This window comes from Ovis canadensis, chromosome 9 (genome assembly GCF_042477335.2).
Source record: "Ovis canadensis isolate MfBH-ARS-UI-01 breed Bighorn chromosome 9, ARS-UI_OviCan_v2, whole genome shotgun sequence".
NCBI lineage: Eukaryota > Metazoa > Chordata > Mammalia > Artiodactyla > Bovidae > Ovis > Ovis canadensis.
This window is the reverse complement of record NC_091253.1, coordinates 26347117-26370902: the sequence shown is the minus strand read 5'-3', so window position 1 is coordinate 26370902 and position 23786 is coordinate 26347117. Positions and strand designations below refer to the sequence as shown.

Sequence of the window (23786 nt, the reverse complement as noted above, 5' to 3'; positions counted from 1 at the left end):
GCACTTAGCAAAGCTGTCATTTTTCATTTACCTGTGACACCGCCTGTCTCTCTCATCTGACCTGGGCAGTCTTAACAGAGTGATTAACAAAGTGATTAATATCAAACAACACTTGAGATCTTTAGATGCACCGTCCCCATCACAGGCAACCAAAGCCACACACGACTCCTGGTCACCCTTCCTGGAGTTTCCCCGGCACAGACTTCTGACAGACAGCACTGCCCGGAATGCGAGGCTCCTTGCGGGCAGGGGCTACATCTCATTTTACGTCTCAGGATCATCCCGAGAGCAGCAGAGCACAGGTCACCTCACTCTACTGCACTTCACAGATACTGCATTTTTTACAAACTCAAGGTCTGTGGAAACCCTGCTGGGAACACATTTCCAGCAGCATTTTCTCACTTCATGTCTGTCTTGCATTTCGGTATTCCTCACGGTATCTCTGACTTTTTCAATATTACTATGCTATATCTGTTATTATATCTTTGATCAGTGATATTTGATGTTACTATTACAGCTGTTTTGGCATTTTTTTTTAGCAACGAAGCGTTTTTAACTAAGTCATGTGCATTCTTTTCTCAGACACAATGCTACTGCACACTGAATAGAATACAGTATACACAAAACTTTTACAAGAACTGAGAAACAAACAATCCTATGACCCGCTGTAACTGCAGTGTCCGCTTTACTGTGGTTTGTCTGGAACTGAATCCACAATATCCCCAAGGTGTGCCTGTGCATGGAACACACACTCCAGAAATATCTGTGGAGGGGAAAATACACGCCATAATTGCTTACTTTACTAACCTACACACTGCATTACAAAAACCAAGAAAGAAAGAAAGTCTTGTTACTTAATTAGAACAGTTCAGTCACTCAGTTGTGTCTGATTCTTTGCGACCCCATGGACTACAGCACACCAGGCTTTCTCTGCCCATCACCATCTCCTGGAGCTTGCTCAAACTCATGTCCACTAAGTCAGTGATGCCATCCAACCATCTCATCCTGTTATTCTCTGTGATCCATGTATTACTAGTATTCTGATTAAAACAAAATACTAGTAATTTGTTACACTTCTATAACTTCAAACATTCCATAATATCCACTCCCATTCAAGTACTAAAACTAAAGCAGATAAATTAAAATGGTTTTACAGATGAATTCTACCAAACATTGAAAAAATTAATACCAGTCCTCCTCAGACTCTTCCAAAAATTGAGAAGAGGAACACAACACTCCCAAATTCATTTTCAGACCTGGAGAATGAGTAAGATTTTCTGGAAGAGAGTCTATGTCAATGGTTCCCAAACTTGGATGTTTTCATGAACCATTTGGGACACTTTACAACATCCTGAGGCCCAGGTCACACTCCATGCCTATGAAATCATGAAGTCTAGAGCAGGAGCCAGGCAGAGCTTTTAAAGACCCCCAGCTGATTCCAACATGCAACAGGGTTCAACCCCCTCTCTGGTCTACACTAAAAGGCAGTAGGCCTAAGAAGACATGGCAAGTCAGAAACATATGTAATTCAGTGGTTTCTGGCAAACAAACCAAATGATAGAGAAGAGACAGGTGGGCAAGGAGACCAAACAGGCAGCCAGGGCAGGACCACACCCACCGTCCTGGTGGCTAGGGCCCTTGGAAGGTGCAGGGCAGGAGTGACGTGGACAGGTTCCACTCGGAGAAAGGACTGCAGGGAAACCATGTACGACAGCGAAGAGGGCAGAGTGAGCTGCTGGGAGACCACTCAGAAGGCTCCCAACAAGGTCCAGATAATGACCAGAGCCTGAAGCAGAGCGCTGATGGTGGGTGTGGAGCGCTCACAGCACGCCAGCCTGCAGGGATCCACGGAAGTCACCTCTTTCACCTTTTAGCGGGAAAAATCCTCTTCAATCACATTTCCTGAACACCCAATCTGTCTCCTGAGAATCACCACCACCACCTTGGTGGTCGTGTGAGCAAACGTTCCAAAAGACCTCGGCCCGGTGCCCGCAGGAAGATCACCTATTGCTGGTGAATGACAAACACCTGGACTTCATCCTCTCCTGATGGTTCAGAGAGTTATGAGTTCAGACCCGAGTCAGCCGTCCCTCTTGCAGGCTGACAGGGACCAGGGGACCCCCAGGTTATGAGACGGCGGGGGCAAGAGCCCAGTTCTCTATCTCACTCAGAGGTGCCCCCGGAGCTCCAGGAAGCAGAAGCAGCCTGACCTTTCCCTCGGCTGAGCCATCGAGCTGTGAGATAACGGCTTGTGAGTCAGAAGCTAGTGGGCAACGCCAGCTGCACATAACGAGGGGCCAGCTGTCCACTGCACCATTAACCTTTTCCTTGAGAGCAAAAGCAGAGAACCTGCTGAACACACAACAGAAACAGTCTGACAAATGACCAACACAACCTGAAAATCACTGGAGATCTGATTGAAAGGGTGTGGGCTTCTGATTACAGCTTGGAGATGCTGAGAACTCACGGGGAAAAAAAAACCACATCACTTCCATCCTGAAGACAAGAAGACACTTGAGAAACTAGAAATTGACTTGTCCTGAACTGATGAGAGAAATGAAGTGCTAGAGAAAACTAACCTGAAATCTGTGGGCAGGCACCGCCAGAGAAAAGCAGGACCCCAGCACAGGTGCTTCTGCGGGCCACAAAGGCCAGTTCACAGGTTCAGCCAGACACTGCAAGTGCCTGAGAAGGCCTGGCGTGGGCAAGGGGAGCGGGAAGCCCCCAGGGCTTCCGTGCACACCACGAACGATCTTCCACCAGGGCAAGGACCTGAGGATGCCCGCTGGGGCTGGAGGGGAGGGGGCCAGAGCCACTGCCCCACAGCAGCCCCTCCCCTGTCCCCACGGGATCAAGGCCTTCATCTGTGGGGCGACAGCACAGAGTAGAGCGCAAGACAGGGGTGCAAACCCCTGTGGCTCGGGGAGGGGAACGGCAGCCACCAAGCAAGCCTCTCCCTGGCCTCACCCACCCTATCTCCCCCAGAACCAGAGCCCTCAGAGCCCACAGTCAGCCCTCGGACCAGAAGCACAGAGAAGAGGTCTGGCGGTGCAGTGGGCTGGGGCTGATGGTCACTGAAGCCATCTGAGCAGAGGCAAGAGAGCACACTTGGAAAGGAAGAAGAGGACACTGGATAGAGGTCTGAGTGATTCTGCTCTGTGACGGTCAAGATGGAAGGGAGGAGGCAACATGTGGAACAGATGGAGCGCGAGGAGGAGAAGCAAGAGGGAGGAGACCTCCAGGCCGGGAGCAGGCTTTGGAATTAAAGACGGCCCTGGCCCCGTCTCAGTCTGGGGGTGCTGTAGTGTGTGGGACCAGAAATGCAGACAACTGTGGCAGCAGGGAGCCGGAGTGGCCCCAGGGACCAGAGGCTGGGGGCACAGAGCCCAGATTCCGAGGCCACCGTCCAGCTCCCTCCTGGGGTTCTAGGGAGAGCGGCCAGCACCTTTATCACATGCTCTCACATGCGGAAGCGGGGACGGGGTAGGCGGGGGGCAGGTGAGGGGGAACAGGGGAGAGACGCAGTACAGCTTCCAGCCTCCGTACTCTGTGGCCTCAGAAAAAATCCAAGTTAAGAATGTCTTCTGAAAAAGTAAAAAAGAAAATCAGACCTTTATGAAAGCCTCAGGAATCTAGGGATTAAGAAAACAAGAACTCTCCTGATATTAAGATTGCAACTGGTATTTGATTTCTGGGTAATTCAGGACTCACTGGTCTTTAAAAAGTGAGACTGCATCTTCCCAGAATGAGTATCTGCTTTTGCAGAGAGCGGCAGACCGGGGCAGACGGGCTGGGTGCCACCAGGTCTCAGGCACAGTCCTCAGGGAGGGACAGCTTAGGGACGGGAACACACAGGGTTCCATAGCAAGGGCTGCAAATAAAACCAGTCCCCAGCAACGGTCAGAGGCTGAATCTTCAAACTGTGAAGATGCAAACGTAATGAAATGCTGAAGGTAAACATGGCTTCTTTTTTTTAACCCAAATCTCCAACTGTGGACAAAGAACTGAAATGATTCGAACTTATACCATAGGCAGATTTTGTCTTAGTTTAAGAAACGAGACATTTCAGGCAAGAAGCACTTCCGTGGGGAGCAGAACAAATTCTAACAGCTCACCAAACACTGGGCCAGCTCCTCAACCCCATGCTGCAAGCACCCCAGGCCCCCAGCGATGGTCGGATGTGCTCGGTAGAGACAAACCCCTTCCCTGCCGCCGGCCCGCCCGCCGCGCTCTCTCCTGCTTCACATCTAGGCGCTGCACCTTCGAGCCCTCACACCTGCCACCTGCCGCACTCTCGGCACCAAGCCGCCCACCTGCCTTCTTCCCACAGTCTCCATCACGCCAACCTTTTCTCAGAGAACTTTCAGGAACTCGCCAACAGTTTCAGGCCTTCCTCACCCCTGAACCTACCATCCGGACCTAAACCCCCTCCTTGTCCTGAGCCTCCAGCCCCGGCCCCCCGCCCAGCTCACCCGAGTCGGCCGCCCGCCAGGCCGCACTCCCCTCCCTGAACGCAGGGTCAGGCCGGCGTCTCACTCCACAGCACGCCTTTCATCTCCTCAGCGAGGTCGTTCCTGGGATCTTCTCTGAGGCGGGCCCCGCGCTGGGTGCTGGGAGTGGAGAGACGTGAAGGGACACAGTGTGGGAGAAGCCGTGGCAGCGTCTGGAGGTGCCGCGGGGACACGCGGGCCGTGAGGCGGGCACGATTAAGTGGGGCTCAGCAGGCAGACGCAGGCGGGACAGACACCGCCGGCGCAGGAAACAGCACTGCAGGCTCAGGACAACCTGCCGTGTCCCCAGCGCCCCTCTCCAGGACTGCCTCCCCTTCTCTCCTCGCATCGACTCGTTGGTGGAACCAGGTTGCCTGCAGAGCTGACCGTCGTCTGAACCGGAGGAGCCTCACAGGTTTTCTCATGAATTGGCAGGGAGAGCCGCGAGTGCTCGTCAGTCTCAGGTGTGACGTGGGGCGACACGAACCCACAGGCGGCATGTGTTCTCCCATCAGGAGGACCATAACGCCTGCCTGTCTCTTATTTTGCTGTGAGGATGCGCATGGTCTCGACCCATAATCTGTTAGGAACTGCAAAGTGGCAGGCTTCTAATTCTACCTGCCCTTCTCAAGTGCTGGCTGGAATGCTTCTGTGAAGAGAGACTGCCGTCATCAACTCTCAGGCCGTCCAACCATACATTTGAACGGAGAGGCGGAACACGTGTTCATTACCTGTCACCTTCAGGATGACATCACTCTCCCCATCACTCTGAGGCGGGGAACCCTCTCTGGAAGCACTCAGAAGCCCTGACTGAAGTGCAGGCTTCAGCCCGCTGAAGCTCAGACTGCCAGCAGCAGCCTCTTCACGTGGGGTCCTCCTTAGCACCTTTGCTCTGACAGCTTCCCTGCTGCAGGCTCCACAGGATATTCCCACCACCTCACCACAGGCACTTCCTGCCCCAGACCTGGAAGGGGCCACTTCTCCAGGAAGCCCTGGCTTCTCTCAATACCGCGACACAGGCATTAGGAGGCCCACTGCGGCCGAGCTGCTGGGTGTCTAGGCCTTGGAGTAGACACGGCAGACGGATGGATCTTTACACACCCCATAATTTCTTCCTGCTACCTTTTAGTTAAATTCTAGACTACGGGTTTTTACTTCATCTCTGTCATCTTACATCAGTTACCTCTTCCACGTGAGAATCTGCGTTCAGCAGCAGAGTCAGGTGCTAGAATTAGATTATCACAGAGCAGATCGTTAACTTGATTCTGCGTTAACACACAGTTTCAGAATACCAGGATCAACCCTATGTCCGCCACAGCAATCACTGAAGCCAGTTTAATCTCGCTCTTGCAGAGAGTGGTATCACTATCCTGGCAGAATAAGAGTTTTCTGCTGTCTTCTCCCCAAAGAACACTAATTTAGACCATCACGCACACAGAAGAGGGCCTCTGTGGAGGCCCAGGGACCCAGCAGAGAAGCCGCAGTACACACTGAGATTGGACGTACTAACTCTACCCAGCTCACCCTCCCTGAAGGCAGCAGCTCAGCGCCAGAGAGACCGAGTCAGCCAGACCTCCCCCCTGGAGGGACATGGTCAAGACGGTGGGGGCAGGGGGTGCCGCGCTTTCTTGGCTGCGCAGAACGAGTGCCAAGAGGAGGGCTTCTCTCTCACCTCAGCCAGAATCCTGAGGCCCAAAAACATCTTCAGAGGCTATTTTCAATCCAGGACACGATTAAGGATTGCACATAGATAGCATCAGAGTGTTAGATCTCTTCCACCTCCTCTAATGGAGAACAATCCTTCCAATTGTTTTGTTTTTTGTTTTTTGTTTTTTTTTCAAACAAAATGGAATCATCTACTTTATAGAGGTGTTGGGAAGACTAAATAGAAATAATGCAAATATAGTGGCTGGTCCAGATCTGATATGCAATATCTAACAACGCTCAACAAATATTCATTCTCTTCCACATGTCTAGAGCCCACACTGGGTCCAGTGTCCTGCTCTGCATGGCAGCTACATTTACTGCTGCAAGCTTTTGTTGTTTCTAAAACATTTGTTTATTTGGCTGCTCCAGGTCTTAGTTGCAGCGTGTGGCATCTTTCGTCTTGCAGCACGTGGGATCTAGTTCTCTGCTGCTGCTAAGTCACTTCAGTCGTGTCCGACTCTGTGTGACCCCACAGACGGAAGCCCACCAGGCTCTTTCTCTGACCAGGGATCAAGCCTGGGCCTCCTGCATTGGGAGCTTGGAGTCTCAGCCACTGGACAGCAGGGAAGTCCGTCTGCAAGTTTATGAAATGGCATCTAGATTCAGAAACCACAGCTAATGCGAGAGCCTGCCTGAAAGGCCAATCCAGAACCTCAGCTAGAGGTCTGAAACTGCCAGACCAAGCACCCGCCATGGGGCATCTCCCAGGCTCCTCTGCCCACGGGATTCTCCAGGCAAGAGTACCAGAGTGGGTTGCCATTTCCTCCTTCAGGGGATCTTCCTTACCCAGGGACTGTACCCACATCTTCCTGCATCTCCTGCATTAGCAGGCAGATTCTTTATCACCGTGCCACCTGGAGAGACCATGGAGAGGGCATCTCACTTCAAATACTGTATTTGCCAGACAACTAGATACATTAACACAAATTTGTGTCAAAGTAGATTACTTTAACACACAATACAAACTATATTCTAATTCAGTTCTACTATTAATATAAATGCCATAAACCATGACACTGCATCACAAAAATAAACACACATCAGTACAAAAATAAATAAAGAGGGCATCTTGTTAACGACAACCATGCTCCACTACACCTGTGCTTTATCTAACCGACCGGAAACTAGGACAGCCTTACACTTATAGGCCAGTTGGTAATCCTAACTCTAGTTCTCTTCCATTTGGTTTTAGTTTCAAAGTGAGAAGAAGGTATTTCCAGACTATAAATCCCAAGCTGCAATTTTACTTTCAGCTTAGGAGGGCAGAGGCAGTCCTCCAGAATTCTGTAGCTAAAGGCAGAAACACAAGAAGATACATCCACGCTGAACACATAAAGTCAAAGAGCCACCAAAACGGAAGCAGCTTTGGTTTCCACCCAAAGGGTCTGTACTCTCTCGCTCCCAGGGGCACCCCACCCCAAGTGAGCGGCAGTACCAGTCACCGTCCGCTCCCTCAGCTCTCACGTCCAAGGGCCTCAGCTGGCCATGCACTTGGCTGGACACACCCCTGGGGATGACAACTCATCAAGCCTTCCCAGGATAGGTGTTGGGCACCACTGACTCTGCCAAACTCCTTTCTTGAGAAATAGAAGTCTCTGTCTACTGACAGAAAGATGCAGTCCAGTGTCATAAAGTCATTTACACAGAGGAAATATCCATTTCACCTGGCATTTTTAAGTCCTTGTGTATTGTTAAATCTACATGGTATTTCCTATTTTTTGTGTGTCCAACAGTAAACTTACTTTCCAATCTTCATGGACATTGTAAAATTTTAATAGGTACACTCCCAAGAGTACAGGAGAGGACACTTCACCAAGTGTGTCATGGACTTAGTGTGCTGTTGGTTAGTCGCTAAGCTGTGTCTACTTTTGGAACCCCATGGACTGCAGCACGCCAGGCTCCCCTGTCCTTCACTATCTCCCAGAGTTTGCTCAAACTCACGTCCACTGAGTTAGTGACGCCATTCAACCGTCTCATCCTCTGCTGCCCCCTTCTCTTCCTGCCCTTAATCTTTCCCAGCACTGGGGTCTTCTGCCAGTGACTCGGCTCTTGGCATCAGGCGGCCATTGTTACTGCTGTCCAGGGGGCACGCCATCACTATTCATCTCTGCTTTCCAAGAGCCCGGTGGAGTGTTTGTCTGTAATGAGAGGTGGTTACATGTCTTGTAATACTATAAATCCGTAAGGGGGTAGAGGGAGTATAATATAACTAACACTTGTTGACCCCTTACCACAGTCCAGGTGAAGGGCACATCCTCCCAGCAACTGTACAAATGGGGTATTACTGTCACCTTATAAGTTAGAAGACTGAGGCAGAGAGAAGTCAAAGTCACATAGTTACTAAGTTCTAGCAACGGGATCCATTGACTGTCTTCAACAACAGCCTTGGACTGGCAGTGGCCCCCAAATCCATATGTCGAAGCCCCAATCTCTGGTGTGACTAAAATTGAAGCTGGGCTTGAGGAGGTGATGAAAGTCGAATGAGCCACAGGGTGGGGCCTTAGTCTGAGAAAACTGGCATCCCTGTGAGCAGGGGAAGAGACACCAGGCTCGCTCGCTCTCTGCCAAGGAAGGACACAGAGAAGAGGCACCGTCTGCAAGCCAGGAAGGAGGCTCTCACAGAACCCGGCCACAGTGGCCCCTGGACCCGACCCCCAGACCCCCAGCGCTGCGAGGAGACAAGCGCGTGCGGCAGCCACGCCGGCTGCGCAGCTCTCTCTGGCCGCCTGAGTGGATACACCCCATGATGCCCCCATGCTTCATAAACCGACACAATTAATCTACTCAGTCTTACCCCTAATCAGCTAGTCCTCATGTTATGACAAAAATAAGCTCCTTTTCTCCACACTCCATCTCTTTATAGAAATCACCAGACTTTGAAGGAGAACTTTATAATCACAGCTAATTAGATGTCTAAGGGATCACAGCAGTTATACTCGGGGGAAAAAAAAAACGCAGTGATTCCTATATTCCACTAATTCAGGATGACCTCCTGGCAAATGAGCACAAAATGGCAGAGAGTGCAAATTAAGAAACCATTCAACTAAAAAGTACTTTTATTACTTTCCACGTCCACGGTAACTCACTCACTAAGCGCGTGCCCGGGAGAAGTCTCACGCTGCTTGAGTCGATGCATGACAAGCACGGAACAGAGACAGAACAGCGGGGCTGGGGGGATGGTGATTGCTGCCATGCGTCTGGGGGCCACCACGTGCTAATCAGAGTTGGGGAGAGCTTACCATCGCTGAGGTCTTGGAGGAGATTCTCCTGGCAGGAGAAGTCCAGCTTCACTTTGATGCTGATGGTGAAGGTGGCCACCTTCCCAGGTTGCAAAGGGAACTGGGCAAGGGTGTCTTCCAGTTTCCAGCTCAGGAAGTCGCCGTACAGTTTTTCTACAATGACAGCAACAAAGGTGATAATCCTCATGTGACAGAGGCAGCCTGAGACCCAGCAATGCCCCAAGAAAATCCACGTGCATCTTCAACAGCAAGGGAAGATGCAAACCCTGTAACATGAGACGGATCAAAGCGCCAGAAAATTCCAGAATCGCGGCTGCTGCAAGGCCATCACCTGCGTCTACGAGCACCACCTCGGACAAGAACACTGCACTCTGTTCTCAAGAGGACCCTCCTGCTACAGAATAATGCACAGAACACACAGATTCTATACACTTGCCAGCAACTGTTTTACTTTTGAGTATGCAGCCTATTCTGGAAAACACTGATTAGGTTTTACAAACTGACCTGACCTCCAGTCCTAAAGCTCTAGCCGCCTGCTGGAACGTATTCCTCTCTGGGATTTTGGCCCGCACCTGACTCCACAATGCAAGTGACTGCGTCCCCCACAAAGCACTAGTAGGAGCGAGATCCCCTCCATGACCCCATCACGCACAGCCTACAGTATGTGTCAACCAGGCTAAGGCAGTCTTTGTCTCTACTTTTCTATCTCATAGATTAATTCAGAATGGAAGGGTGTAAGAGACGCCAGGCGAGCTGGAGCCAGCATGGACAAGCCCTCCGTGTGGGCCCCGGGTGCTGGAAGCCCGGATCCCAGGCCCCAAGACTACAGCCGTGTGCGCTAACACCTCTCCACCAGCCACAGCAAACCTCTCTCCGAAACGCCAGTACCGGCCAAGATGCTGAGGCCCTGCCACACCCTCAGCCCCCACTGCCTGCAAGCTTAGGGTGCCCTCAGAAAGGGTCTAACTGAGCTGCCAGTTTCTGCATTAAGTTCCACGTCCTAAGAGCAACATGTTCAGACAACAGGCAGGTCCACAGGGAACGGCTTGTTCACCTTCTGCAACCAAACCACTGAGGTGTTTACACCTCAGTACCGACACAGACGGGGTCACGGCGCACGCACCACCCCCCAAGCTGCAGCAGGACACAAAGCCGAGCTGCTTCCTTGTCGGGTTTGATGCGCTTTTATGCCTCAAAGGTGGACCTTTCTGGTTCTTCCCTTCATTCAGTTCAGTTCAGTCATTCAGTCGTGTCCGACTCTTTGCGACCCCATGAACCACAGCATGCCAGGCTTCCCTGTCCATCACCAACTCCCAGAGTCCACCCAAACCCATGTTCATTGAGTCGGTGATGCCATCTAACCATCTCATTCTCTGTCATCCCCTTCTCCTCCTGCCCTCAATCTTTCCCAGCATCGGGGTCTTTTCCAATGAGTCAGCTCTTTGTATCAGGTGGCCAAAGTATTGGAGTTTCAGCTTCAACATCAGTCCTTCCAATGAACACCCAGGACTGATCTCCTTTAGGATGGACTGGTTGGATCTCCTTCCCTTCACTACTGGACTACAAAACAGAATGTCCGGGGAGCTTTTCAGAACCCTACACAACGACAAGCTGTCAGCAGAAACGAGATAAACATAAATCAACGGTGGAGCACGTGTCACTAACGTTCTCCCCTGTGGAATTTAAATAGTTTCAGAAGTAACAGTCATTATTGTAATGCTCAGGTTTAGCTCTGTGCAGTCACGTGAAATGGGTTATTTGACACTGACAGGAACAGAGGAGCCATTACTGTGCTGACCTTCCACGTCTGAGGACCTTTCAGAGTTGCTTCCAATTACAGAGACTCAGCCGCTACACTCACAAGGCGAGGGAGCAGCAGGGATGCCCCTCAGTCAAATCGCCCGTGAACTGCTCAGCACACCAATGCGGAGTCGCAGCTTCTTGTCAAAAAATTAAACTGGAAGAGTAAAGAAATTAAGGGATGCATTTGTGTATTTATATACTCAGGTACATGTATATCTATGTTTGTAGACATGCTGACAAGAATCTCAGAATATCTGCAGGAAAGCAAATACAACACATTCTTAACTTGGGCTTAATTATAATGAAATTTATGGTTGCTTAAGTCAAGGTAGAAGCTTGCCTCTTTAATCACCTACAAATAAAGACTTGCTCACAAACAGACTGCAATTAGAATCAGACATGACGTGGGCAATAATCCTTGTTGTGCTGGGATGGAAGGTCAGTGCTCGGCCCTGTGTCAGGAGTGTGTGATCGGGGGACACACGTGCGCCACGAGCACCCAGATGACAGATCTGGGAGGCCAGCATCCTACCCCCAAAAAGACCTCTCATGAGAGTCATGATTATTTAATGTGAGGGAGAGGAAACTACCCGAAATATTACTACCACTCAGCTGGCATGCAGTAGCGCTAAATGGTGAAAGTTACTATTGCTGTTGAGACCTAGCATGGAACTGGGGGAGGAAACTCCTGAGGAGGTTCCAGTTTAGGACACTTTCCCGTCCTCCCTTTTATGTTACATCACTCACTGGTGCTGACGGCTTGCTGGTGCCAGAGAATGTAGGGACAGGAGTTATTCCCTCGGTGTATCTTGGAAGCAGATGGTTTATTTTCATCAGTTTAATTCCACGTGTAAATGTCCGGCAGCTTATGGTGAGAGTTAAAAAGGAGCGACAGCTGACGTCTCTCAATCGCAAACGTGTTGGTTCGAGTGGCCATCCGGCAACACACAGGACGGAACCAGCTGTGTGACCCAGACTCCCTCCCCATCCACAGAGTGAGGGTCATAGTAATTGACCCCCTGCCCTCCAAGAGACCAAACAGAGCTGGGCCAGAGGTGATGCTGACGGCGTCGGGTGGACCCAGCACTGGAGGAGCCTCCCCAGTTCTGCCTGGGTCTCCCAGTGTCCCCACCCTCCCACATCTGCGTTAGTGAGCACTGGCCGGGGGCCGGGCAGGCGAAGGGAGGGGCCAGGAAAGGGCTTTCTGCAGGGAAGACAATGCATGTATGTGACGTATGTACCTTGACAATAGTTGGGGGAGACGTGTACTTGTCAAAATCTAGCAAATGGTAACATAAGACTTGTGTATTTCACCCCAAACACTTTTTTCCAAAAGAAAGTTGGGACACCTGGGCAAGCTGGGACCCCAACATCCTACCCCAAAAAAGGCCTCTTATGAGTTTCGTGATTATTTAACGAGAAAAAAAAAAAACTACCTCAAGTATTAATACCACTCAGCTGAGTTCAAACACTGAACCCTAATGACATGCACACTAAAGGATCAGTGGGTAAAATCACAGTAATCTGCAACTTACTTTGAATGATACAATAAAACGAGACAGATCAGGGATGGACAGGAAGCTGGACAGACACGATAAATCAAATGCAGTCAGACGTTACAGAACCTAGACGGCGGGTTTGCAGTGTTCACTGTGAGAGTCTCTCCACTTCTCCATATGCCTGAGTATTTTTAGAGTGAAAGGCTGGAGAGGGAGGGGATGGCTGATACAGAGAGTAAGCTCCAGAAGGGTTGGAAAGCATAGGAACACCGCAGGCAGGGCAGCCCCGAAAGCGGGACCCTGAGAAAGGCAGCGCTGAGACGACCGAGCTGCTGACGGCCCTTCCGGGAGACGGTGTGAGAGGACAGTGTGGGCAGAAGCGCACGGAAGGACGGAGCTGGGCTCTGAGGGGGGCCTCACGGCGATTCCCACGCTTCCACCCCCGTGACACCTCACCTGACAAGTGGGCCTGGCTCGGGCCCATCAAGACCCCCCCTGGAAAGGGGAAAAGCCCTCTCGGACACGACCGGCCAGCTGAGCGCATGTCCCCTCTACTCCCACTGTGGCGAGAAGTTTTTTTTCCCTAAATGGGGCTTCCCCAGTGGCTCATCAGGTAAAGAATTCACCTGCCAAAGCAGGATATGTGGGCTCAGTCCCTGGGTCAGGAAGATCCCCTGGAGGAGGAAATGGCGACCACTCCAGCGTTCTTGCCTGGAGAATCCCATGGACAGAGGAGCCTGGCGGGCAACAGCCCATGGGGTGGCACAGAGTCGGACATGACTGAGCGGCCGTGTCCCTCTCCGTGGACAGTCCCTGGGACTGAGCACCGCCCATGGACCCGCCTGGAACCAAAGGGGAGACACACTGGCTGTCTCTGAGAGACCCACAGCTGGCTGAAGGGAGACCGGCACAGCAGCGGCAACACCATGGAGTGGAAGGGCTCCTCAGAAGTCTCCCAGGGCCTCTGAGACAAGGGGACCCCAGTCACCCCGTGGAGGAAGGCAAAGGCGGGAACAGAAGTGAGCAGGTTGGCTTCCAGGCACAGGAGGGCGTTTATCCTCAAGTTCACAAACAGCACCAACATCTAAGAAGCTGAAACTAGCTCCTGACGACGAACGCAATGAGAGCTTAAGGGAAGAAGTGACAAAAGCTGAAGCTTGGGGCAGAGGCCGGCGATGTGGGGCCTGCAGAGCCAAGGACGTCAGGGGTTCCCAAAGGAGAAATGAGAGGAACTGAGCTTCAGAGAGAAGCAGTTGCAATGAATAATGGACACATGGTGACTGTTTAGGTTTATTTGAGAAAAGGAAGATATCTTCTAGTGGCTGAGCTGTGAAGCCAAGGAAAATTACGGGAGATGTGAACATTTTTACCATTATATACTCTGCAATTTTCTGTCATTTAATTTTAGCTCACTTGTTCAAATATCCACCAACTCCTATAACCAATTAATTAAATTCAGAATACCAGATAAGGTATTTCATGTCAGGGAGGCATTTTCTACCTAATCCATAAGTGCTTGCTCCTGAAAAGAGGAGGGAAAGGGAAGAAAGGATGAGATTAAGGTAGGATTATCAAAACTCCCCCAAAGACTCCGAGACACCAAATCAAAAGAGGGGCTAGGAAAGCCGCGCCGCCGCGAAGAGCTCCACGTGCCCATGGGCGCAGTGCAGAGGGGATGGCAGCCACGGGCAGGCGCAACGGGGAGGGGATGGCAGCCATGGGCGGGAGCAGCAGCCACGGGTGGGCGCGGCGGAGAGGGGACGGCAGCCACGGGCAGGAGCAGCAGCCACGGGTGGGCGCGGCGGAGAGAGGACGGAAGCCACGGGCGGGCGCGGCGGGGAGGGGATGGCAGCCACGGGCAGGAGCAGCAGCCACGGGTGGGCGCAGCAGAGAGAGGACGGAAGCCACGGGCGGGCGCGGCGGAGAGGGGATGGCAGCCACGGGCAGGAGCAGCAGCCGCGGACAAGCATGGCGGAGAGACGACGGAAGCCACGGGCAGGAGCAGCAGAGAAGGGATGGCAGCCACGGGCAGGAGCAGTGGAGAGGGGACAGCAGCCACGGGCGGGAGCAGCAGCCGTGGGCAGGCGTGGCGGAGAGAGGACGGAAGCCACAGGCGGGTGCGGAGGAGAGGGGACGGCAGCCATGGGTGGGCGCAGCAGCCATGGGCGGGTGCGGCGGAGAGAGGACGGAAGCCACGGGTGGGCACAGCGGAGAAGGTACGGCAGCCATGGGCAGGAGCAGCAGCCACGGGCGGGCATGGCAGAGAAAGAACGAAAGAACGGCAGCCATGGGCAGGAGTGGGCGCTCACGCCACATGGTTCCAGCTCTGAACTCACACTCAGGATCAGAGACTGCCTGCGGGCCAGGAGAGAGGGGCAGACGGACACAGAGACAGAGAAGGCAGAACACCCACTGGGGAAAAGGAGAGAGGGCCAGCACAAGAGTGGACTCTCAGAGGATGGCCACAGCAGAGGTGCTCAGCGTCGCTGGTCATCGGGGACACGCAGATTGAGACCCCCTCCCCACCGTGGATAAAATGACGACGACGGCCTGGAGCAGAGGGGCCGTGGGGCAGCCGCCACTCCCCCAGGATGACGGCGTGACTGGACTCTGGCACAGCAGTTCTGAAGCCCCCCGCCCGGCATCGAACCCTGGAGACACTCTCGGAGAGGACACCCTCGCCGCCAGAGCCAGGGCACTGCTCTCGACGGGCCAGGTGCACCCAGGCCCCCGGGGACACCTGCTCACCTAGCTCCTAAGTCAAGAGCAGAGGAGCACGGAGCCCCACCAGCCTGCTCTCCCAGTGCTGCCCTTGCCTCTGGCCTCCATGGATGGTACAGTTTCTCTAACTTCCTTAGATGAGCTGATCCTATTTCCACTTACTCCTCTCAATGCCCAGCCCTCCTCCTACACAGCACATGCCCCTTCAATCAGTACTGCTCACTCACCTCACTGACCAGGTCCCTCTGTGGCCTCACTCAGCTCCTAGGACAGCTTACCATGTCAGGACCACCTCCCCTGCTTACCCAGGAGGAAGCTGAGGCATGTGAAGGATAAACAGTGAGCAAATGCTGAATCCAAAATGTAAGACAGGTCTTGTGAGCCCGAGCTACGTGTGGCTTAGAACTAGAACGGCATCACTGGAAGAGGGGGTGCACAGGCTCTGAGTGCTGAACCCACAGCAGGCACCGGGCTGGGCAGACGGGTCCCAGATGGTACCCTTCCGAGCCTGCACGTGCTCTTCTTTGCTCACTCATTCCAGGACACGCCTGCTGAGGACCTGATCGGTGTGAAGAGCACGGGCGATACAGAGGTGTGTTCTGCACTCTGTTACCTTCCTCTGTGAGTTCTTCACGCACACTTAACATAACAACTTCACAGAGGCATCAAATTAAAAGTGGGAGAGGTTCTTAGACTTTCAGGACACTGGTTATCTATAGGGTCTCTTCTGACTCACGGACTTAGAAAATGAACTTATGGTTGCTGGTGCAAGGGAGGGATACTTAGGGACTTTGGGAAGGTCATGAACACACTGCTATATTTAAAGTGGACAGCCAACAAAGACCTCCTGTAAACAGCACAGGACACTGCTCAACGCTCAGCGCCAGCCTGGATGGGAGGGGAGTCTGGGGGAGAGTGGACCCAGGTGCGTGTGTGGCTGAGTGCCTCGGGTGCTCCCCTGAAACTACCACAACACTGTTAATCTGCTCACCCCGATGCAACATGGTGTGGGTATTGAAAAAAAAAAGCAAAGTGTCTCTTCTGCAAATAAAAAAGATAAATACTTCTGCAGTCAAACCCATGACAAGCCCCTACCTTTGGTGGTGAGGATTTTCGAGGTCACTTCCAGTTTCTCCAGTGGCTCCAGCCCAATGTTCTCCAGTCTCACGACAAGCTGCTGGGTTTCCCCATTGTAAAGCTGCACAGACACGTTAGTAGATATTTCATCACCAGAGGAAGGCTGTAATGAATGTGCAGACCTAAAATAAGAGTAAGAATTATAATCCGTTCTAGAAAAACAGAAAAAAAACTGATGGCATTTTAGAGTCATGCGCATCACCACACTTAAGCACTCCAGACACACGGACTAGGGAGCCGTGGCTTCAGCGCAGAATCAGCGCCCAGCAACCAGGAACTCCAGGGCGAGTCGCTATGCGCTGAGCACTGTCCACACACAGAGGCGCTCTGGGTCACAAGATAAGGCTCTCACTGGCCTTACTGGCTCATGTGTGTGTGAACCATAAGAATAATCGTTGGATCATGCTGAGGGCAAAGGTGAAACAACGAATTACTTCAAAGGATCCCTAAGCGTGCTGCTTGCTCAAAAAATTTTTAAATCTCAGAAATGCCCGGAAAATCCACAGACTGAAGGAGAAAACTCAAATGAACCATTCGAAATGACAACATAGGAGCTGGGGGAAAAGGCAAGTGGAAAGCACAAACAGCAGCCTCCACATCCCAGTAAAATCAACGAGCGATGCTGGCAAACCCCTGACGGGAGCCGGGGCAGCTGGCAGGCCCTCGGCACCGGCCAGGCGGGGCCCTGGGCCACGCGGAGTACAGCCCAGAGTCCGGAGACCCCGAGGCTCGCCCAACGCGCCCCTGAGGCAGTGGCACTGCAGCGCTGGTCTGAAACTCTGGCCTGAGTCCTAATGACCATCACTCAGCCCACAGTCCTCATCACCCTGGTGTCCCCTTCCCAATGCAAGTGGCAAAGCCACTTCCAGGCCAGGAGGTCACTGTGACCACAGGGAGGAGGCTCTGGAGACAGAATGGGGACAAATGCCAGCCATCAACAAGGGAGGCGCGTGTGGCAGGTGGAGTCAAAAAGCACATCCAAAGCCCGTTCTCCAAAAACAACAGCATAGAGAATCAACGTGAACTCCTTGGCAATTTATACCTTTAGAGCTGCTTGTGAATCAAGAAATAAATTTTCTCTGTCAAGTAAGGATAAGTGACTCCAGCCCTCACTGTAAGTGACTTCTTTCCACATTTCATCACAGAGCCCTCCTCAGGTGAGAACTGTAGTCCACCTGGATTTGCAGGGAAAGTATTTGGGAAAACTGAAACACAGCTGACACAAGCAGAGAGGGTGCTAGCCCCTGGCACGGCGGGGAAAGAGGAGGGAGGAAGCAGAAGGCAGCGCAGCACACAGAGCCGACGGTCCCAAAGACCGCGCCCCACATGCCCGGCTTAAGCTGGGGGGTGTGGGGGGAGGTGGGCGAGGCTGGCACCAAGGAGGGGCCCACTGAGTAAGCAACTGAACCTTCCAAACATCTCAGAAAATGCCGAGACACATTTAGAAAGGCAGCCCAAGGGATAAACAATAAAGCATTATCCGTATGAGCAAAAACTGAGACGGTCCCAAATCCCAACAGCAGGGAAATGAATGGGGATGTGATTCTGAGATGGCTTCATGATGCACTTTTTTAAGCAATTAAAACAGAAAGCTTTTAGCTTATGTTATATATTTATGCAAAGAGAAATCTATGATACTAAATGAAATGCAGTATGACCTAAACATACATATATTGTTCAGTGAGCAAACAGTGGAAACACCAGAAAGCATTAAGCCATTCCCTCTGAGATTTCTCTTCCTTCCTTATCCTTTCCTAAAATGCTAGAGGGGAAAAAAAGGACTGTTTTTATTTTAGAAGATAAGACTTCTTAAATTCTCTTAAGCCTCAACTGTTTCTCATAAAAATGACATTTCCAAAGGCTAATTTCACATTTTGTTCTGATCTTAGTAAGAAACGCCTCAACTCTGCTCCAGTTTGCTGCAAGCAGAGCACTGCCTGTTGGTCCCCTGAATACACTCACACTCTGGCCGTGAGGTCAGAGGTCGCGAGGTCAGAGGGTAACTCCGGCTCCCGGGCTCTGGCCACAGCGTGCAGCACAGGGGTCCCGGGGGCCCTGGGGTCGGCGAGCAGGCCCGGTGCCCGTGGGCGCTACCTGGGCAGAGACGTGCTGATCTGCAGGCGGGGCAGTGCAGGGATGACCTCCACCGTGGAGCCGCTGGTCTTGATTCCCGGGAGACTGTCCAGCAGACAGTCGCTGAAGACGCCAAACACCGTGGTGTGGTAGCCTGGGGACAAAAGGCCAAATTTCACCCCCTGGAAAGGCTTCATGGCTCACGCCCAAGGGGGCCCCATGGATGACAGGGGCACAGGGTCCCCTCCGACCTGAGTTGAGATTCAGGGCCCGTCAGCTGCCCAGCAGGCCCACGGCTCCCGAGCTCAAGTTCACAGCCTTATGTCCCCGAGCAGAGGTGAGAGTTGGGCCCGCAAGCCCGCTCCAAGGTGGGCTGCGTCCAACCAACAGGACACAAACCACAAACGTCACCCAAGTTCACAATCAGTGTCTCATCCCTTTCACTAATTTGCTTTTCAAATTTATCCATCCCTAAAATGAAAAGGAGAGCTTATACCCCTTTCCAGGACATAATGGGACTTAATAAGTATTTGAAAGAAAGTGATTCAAAATCTTGCATTGAGAGATGAAAGTTCAAGAGTCGATTATTGTTATAACTGTTACGTGATGTGGCAATCTGCTCAATGCGTACAAACACTGTAATTTACGATTAGCAAAATTTTCATTTAAGAAACACTCCTCAGGTTAGATAAGCACTTGAAATTGTTTAAGCAAAGCTTGGAAATGGCTTTTGAAATTTGAGGTAATTATTATAAACAACATTCACCGTGTAACAAAATCAAGTAACACTTGATGGTAAGTACCTAGGGTGGCAACTTCTCTGCATCCATATTAAACGTCTACATACTCAACAAGAAGCAAGAGGTACTGTGGAGACAAACAGGGCACTGATACAGCCCTCGACTTAAAAGAGCTCCAATTCATGGCACCCACATTTCCTTCTTCTTAAAGTATGGTCCTTCAACAATATATATATAAAGAAAAAATATTTTAAAAAATAATAATAATAAAGTATGGTCCTTCAAAGCCTCCTTTTAAACAGACTCCCTTCCCAGTGAATGTTGACTTTCAGCCACCAAATGGATACTGAAGACCTACTATGTGCCAGGTGTGAGGATCCAGCCAAGAAAGCCAGATGCGGCTGGCAAGAAGTGGGCCCACAGGCCATGGCGGGCATGATGTGAAGCAAGGGCTGCCATGGTGGAGGGAGGGCAAGGCCGGGTGGGCACCGCAGGGGCACCTGAGCCAGGCCTCAAGGCCCCCCTGCAGAGGGACAGCGCGAGCAGGGGGCGGGACGCAGGCCGCGTGCCCAGGATGGGCCCTCCACGCCTGCCCAGATGCACGGGGCCCAGCGACGCAGCCAGACTGAGACAGGGAGCCCTGGCGGGGAGCGCAGTGAAGGGAGGACTGCTTCCAGCCCAGAGGCCTGCGCTGCGGAGAGGTCACGAGGCCGCACCACGGGAAGAATGAGGGCAGAAAGACCAGTCCTGATGCTTCGGTGACAAGCCCGATAGAGGGCGGAGGGGCAGAGGGTGTTGACAACACGGGCAGTAACGTAAGGGGAGTGAGGGGGAGACAGGAGCAGTCCAGGATGACCCCTGGTGCCTGGCCAGGGACGGGGCCTGGGTCCCTGGGATGGGACCACGGGGCAGGGGCGACGTGGGGGTGGTGGGTGGGGACACACTGAGTGTGACACGCCCTGGAGACAGACAAGGAGAGTGAGTGCAGGACAGGCAGGTCCAGGAGAGGGGTCTGGACGGGAAAGGAGACAGACAGACTGCCCGAGGCAGCAGGCGGAGACGGAAAGAGAGGAGAGAAGGGTGGCGGGGCCATAGCCCCAGGGGGAGAACCTCAGAGTGCGCCTGTGGTCCAAGAAAGACAGACTGGCGCGCGGCAGCCGACACCACACCCTATGCCCTCTGCACGGTTGTCTGCGGCGAACCCTCCATGGTGGCGCAGGAGTCCGAAGCCCCCGGAACCAGAGCCAGAAAGGAGCTGTCCTTACCGTTCACAGTGATCGTCCCCGTCGTCTGCGGGACCCCGACGAGCGTCACCGGGTAAAGACCAGACTCAGCCGGGAGGGAGAGTGCCGCGGGGAGAGACTCGAACTCCACTCCGCTCGTGAGTAGCCCCTGCAGCGGGCGGCAGAGGACACAGTGAGTGCAGCCCCCACCCGGACCCAAAGCCCCCGCTCAGCCAGCAGGAACACCTGGGACTCAGAAGACAAGGACTCCTTAGTGACGTGAACAAAAGACGGCCTAGAAGCATGGTTACAAAACAGTCGTGAAGTGGGCAGCACCAGGGGCGCCTGAACAACAATTCCATCTTCAATACCAGCCCTGCTTGACACAGTATGAATGTGTGTGCTGTTTCGTTGTTTTACCAAGCTGGAACATAAACAGAAAGAAAAAATAAAATATTTTGCTTATGAACAAAATGAAAAAAATATGGCACATGGAAAGCAATCGGTTAATCTTCCTCCGGTGCGTCTGTGAACCATCAGTCCATCTCTCTAAGAGCCGGGCCCTACACTAGGCGGGGGAGGAGACAGGCTGCGTGGCCTCTGGGAGCCGCCCGTGACTGCAGGGCCTCCCCGCGCTCGGGCCCTCTCCTTGGCACCGTGACGGAGGCCCTGGCCAGCACAACAGCCGAGAGAAGACACAGCATGGAGACGATCAGCTACACAGAAAAGCTGCAGAAAAGCCTGTGGTGCCTACGAGGAAACGTGAACAACAGCCCGGTAACAAAGTCAGCATTCACAAAGCAGAAGTATCTCCGTAACCGAGCAATAACCACGTGAGAAGACGAAACAGCAAAAATACCATGAACAGGGAGCGGCCCTGCTGGTCCGGTGGCTAGGACTCAGAAGGAAGGGGGCCCAGGCTCGATCCCTGGTCAAGGAACTAGATCCCACATGCCGCCACTAAGACATAGCACAGCCAAATAAAGAAATAAATAAACGCTTTTTTTTTAAGTACCATTAACAAGAGATCAAAAACACCCCCTATGTTGGAGTCAGCCTACTGAGAGGGGTGAGAGTCCTGCACTGAAGCCTGCAGAAGACGGCAGAGGGGCATTAAGAAGACCTACATGAAGGAGGGCGTGCCATCCCAGGAGCAGGCAGGTGAGGGGACACTGGTGTTGCCCCAAGCCACGTTCTCACAGGGGAGGCAAGGACATGGATGTGGAAGGAGGCAAGGAGAGCCCTCTGGAGATGGAGCGGACCTGAAGGGATGACTGGGATCTGTGAAGCCTGTATCTGTGTGCGTGTGCCCTTGGGCACACGTACATGTATGTACACACATGCAGATGCATGTGGCAGGTACGCGTGAGCACGTGCCCATGTGTGCATGCATGCACACTGTTTCTAACTCTGTCTGTGGAAAGCACCCAGAAGCAAGGCTCCCTTAGTGACAGAGAGCACGCCTGCGCCCAGAGTCTGGGCAAGAGCATGAAATGATCTAACTACGTGTGAAACAGACGACGTGGCCAAGAACGGAAGCGGAGAAACCAATTAGGTGGCTATTGTCTCCAGGCAAAATACACTCGCATTTGATTTCTTTTTAAAATAGCTAAAGCCAGCATGGCCCACCGTGAGCACTTGCTAACTGCGACGGTGGATACCCGAGGTGTGGCTCTTCCCTGTGCCATTTCCCACACTTGAAACATTTCGCAATGTAATTCTTTAATTCTGAATATGATTTGTGGGCTGTCTCCTAGTGGTAAATTTTATTCTTTGTTCTTCCTCAGTTTTTGATAAAAGCACATATTACTTCTTTAAATCAATTCATTTATCTGGCTGTGTCAGCACTTTGTTGGGGCACATGGACTCCAGTTGTGGAGCAGGGACTTAGTTGGCATCTTAGCTTCCTGACCAGGGATTGAACCTATATCCCCTGCACTGCAAGGCGAATTCTTAACCACTGGACCATGAGGGAAGTCCCAAATGCAGGTATTACTTTCCGACCAGTTAAAGTTAAGCCTAAATAGAAATGTATAAGAAACAGTAGGCATATGATACTTTAACCACTTTAGAGAAAATTCTCTGAACAACTCTCAATGTTATTCCTGGCTTAGGCCAGGAGACAAAGCCACTACAAGGCCTGACCAAGAGCTAAGCCCCGAGGCTGGCATGTTCTTGTGCAAAAGGAGGAGGAGGGAATGCTCATCCTCATAGGTGGCTCTCTTATAGGGGGGACCTCAGGTTGCCCACTCAATACTCAGCTGAATTTCTAAGAGCTCCAAGGGACGTGGGAAAACCATGCCTCATGCCAGAGGCCCAAACATCATCTTAAGTAACTACCAGTCTGCCTGCGAGCTCCCACTCATCCTGTGTCCTCAGCGGGGCCTCCCCGACCCTCCACGTAGGTCCCACAGCCCCTCCTGCACCCTGACCATGGAGCAGAGGCCTGGCCTGACACGTGGCCTAGGCACTCGGCAAGCTCTGAACACGAGTCATAAAACCCCAGAGGAAAGCATCACCCAGCTAACAGCGCCCTTCGCACGTCACAGGGAAGTAACAAAGGGGACCCACACAATGATGAGCACAGAGAAGACTTGCAGGACGGGAATCCACCCAGCACGTGCAGGGCTCTCCTCCGGGAACACGAGGTCCAGCGTGGAGAAGCAGACACTGCGGAGCTAGGGAGGAGCTTTGGCAGACACCATCGCAGAGTGGGCATTTAACACTCAGGCTGACACCTGATTTGAAACCCGAGGCAGATTTCGCCTTAGCACTGCAGTCACTTATTCTCTTATAAATAAAGAGGCCTTGGTCATCTTGTCATCCTGAGCAGTGAAGTAACAGTGAGGTTGAGTGGGGGGCATACTATACACTTTGTAGCCTCGCTACTCTCATATGAATTTCAACATGATCATTTCAAATATTACATTCCGTCAACTCAGTTCTGTGTGTGTTCAAATCCGAGATGTCTTTTGTTCAGTGATTCACACACTTACTGAGGACCAAGCTCTAAAAACGGGGGAATGCAAGACGTGGTCTTCATTCACAAGAAGATTATAATCTTTGGCAAAACAAATCTTAAAAACAGACATATATCATAAGAAGTACGACTCAAATACTAACTAAGAAACACGTATCAATGGTGAACTGATGT

At 52.2% G+C, this 23786-nt stretch overlaps 1 protein-coding gene across 7 annotated transcripts in view; it reads right to left on the bottom strand.

Annotated features, from left to right (window-relative positions):
• Positions 1-23786, bottom strand: part of TRAPPC9 (trafficking protein particle complex subunit 9) — a 387455-nt gene that overhangs the window by 275829 nt on the left and 87840 nt on the right. For all 7 annotated transcript variants that reach the window (XM_069600923.1, XM_069600926.1, XM_069600925.1 and 4 more), the window contains 4 exons: positions 20675-20801; positions 18691-18823; positions 16555-16718; positions 9437-9589 (listed from right to left, as the gene is read on the bottom strand). In XM_069600923.1, coding sequence (XP_069457024.1) covers positions 9437-9589; positions 16555-16718; positions 18691-18823; positions 20675-20801 — 577 coding nt within the window. The remainder of the gene's footprint in view (positions 1-9436; positions 9590-16554; positions 16719-18690; positions 18824-20674; positions 20802-23786) is intronic.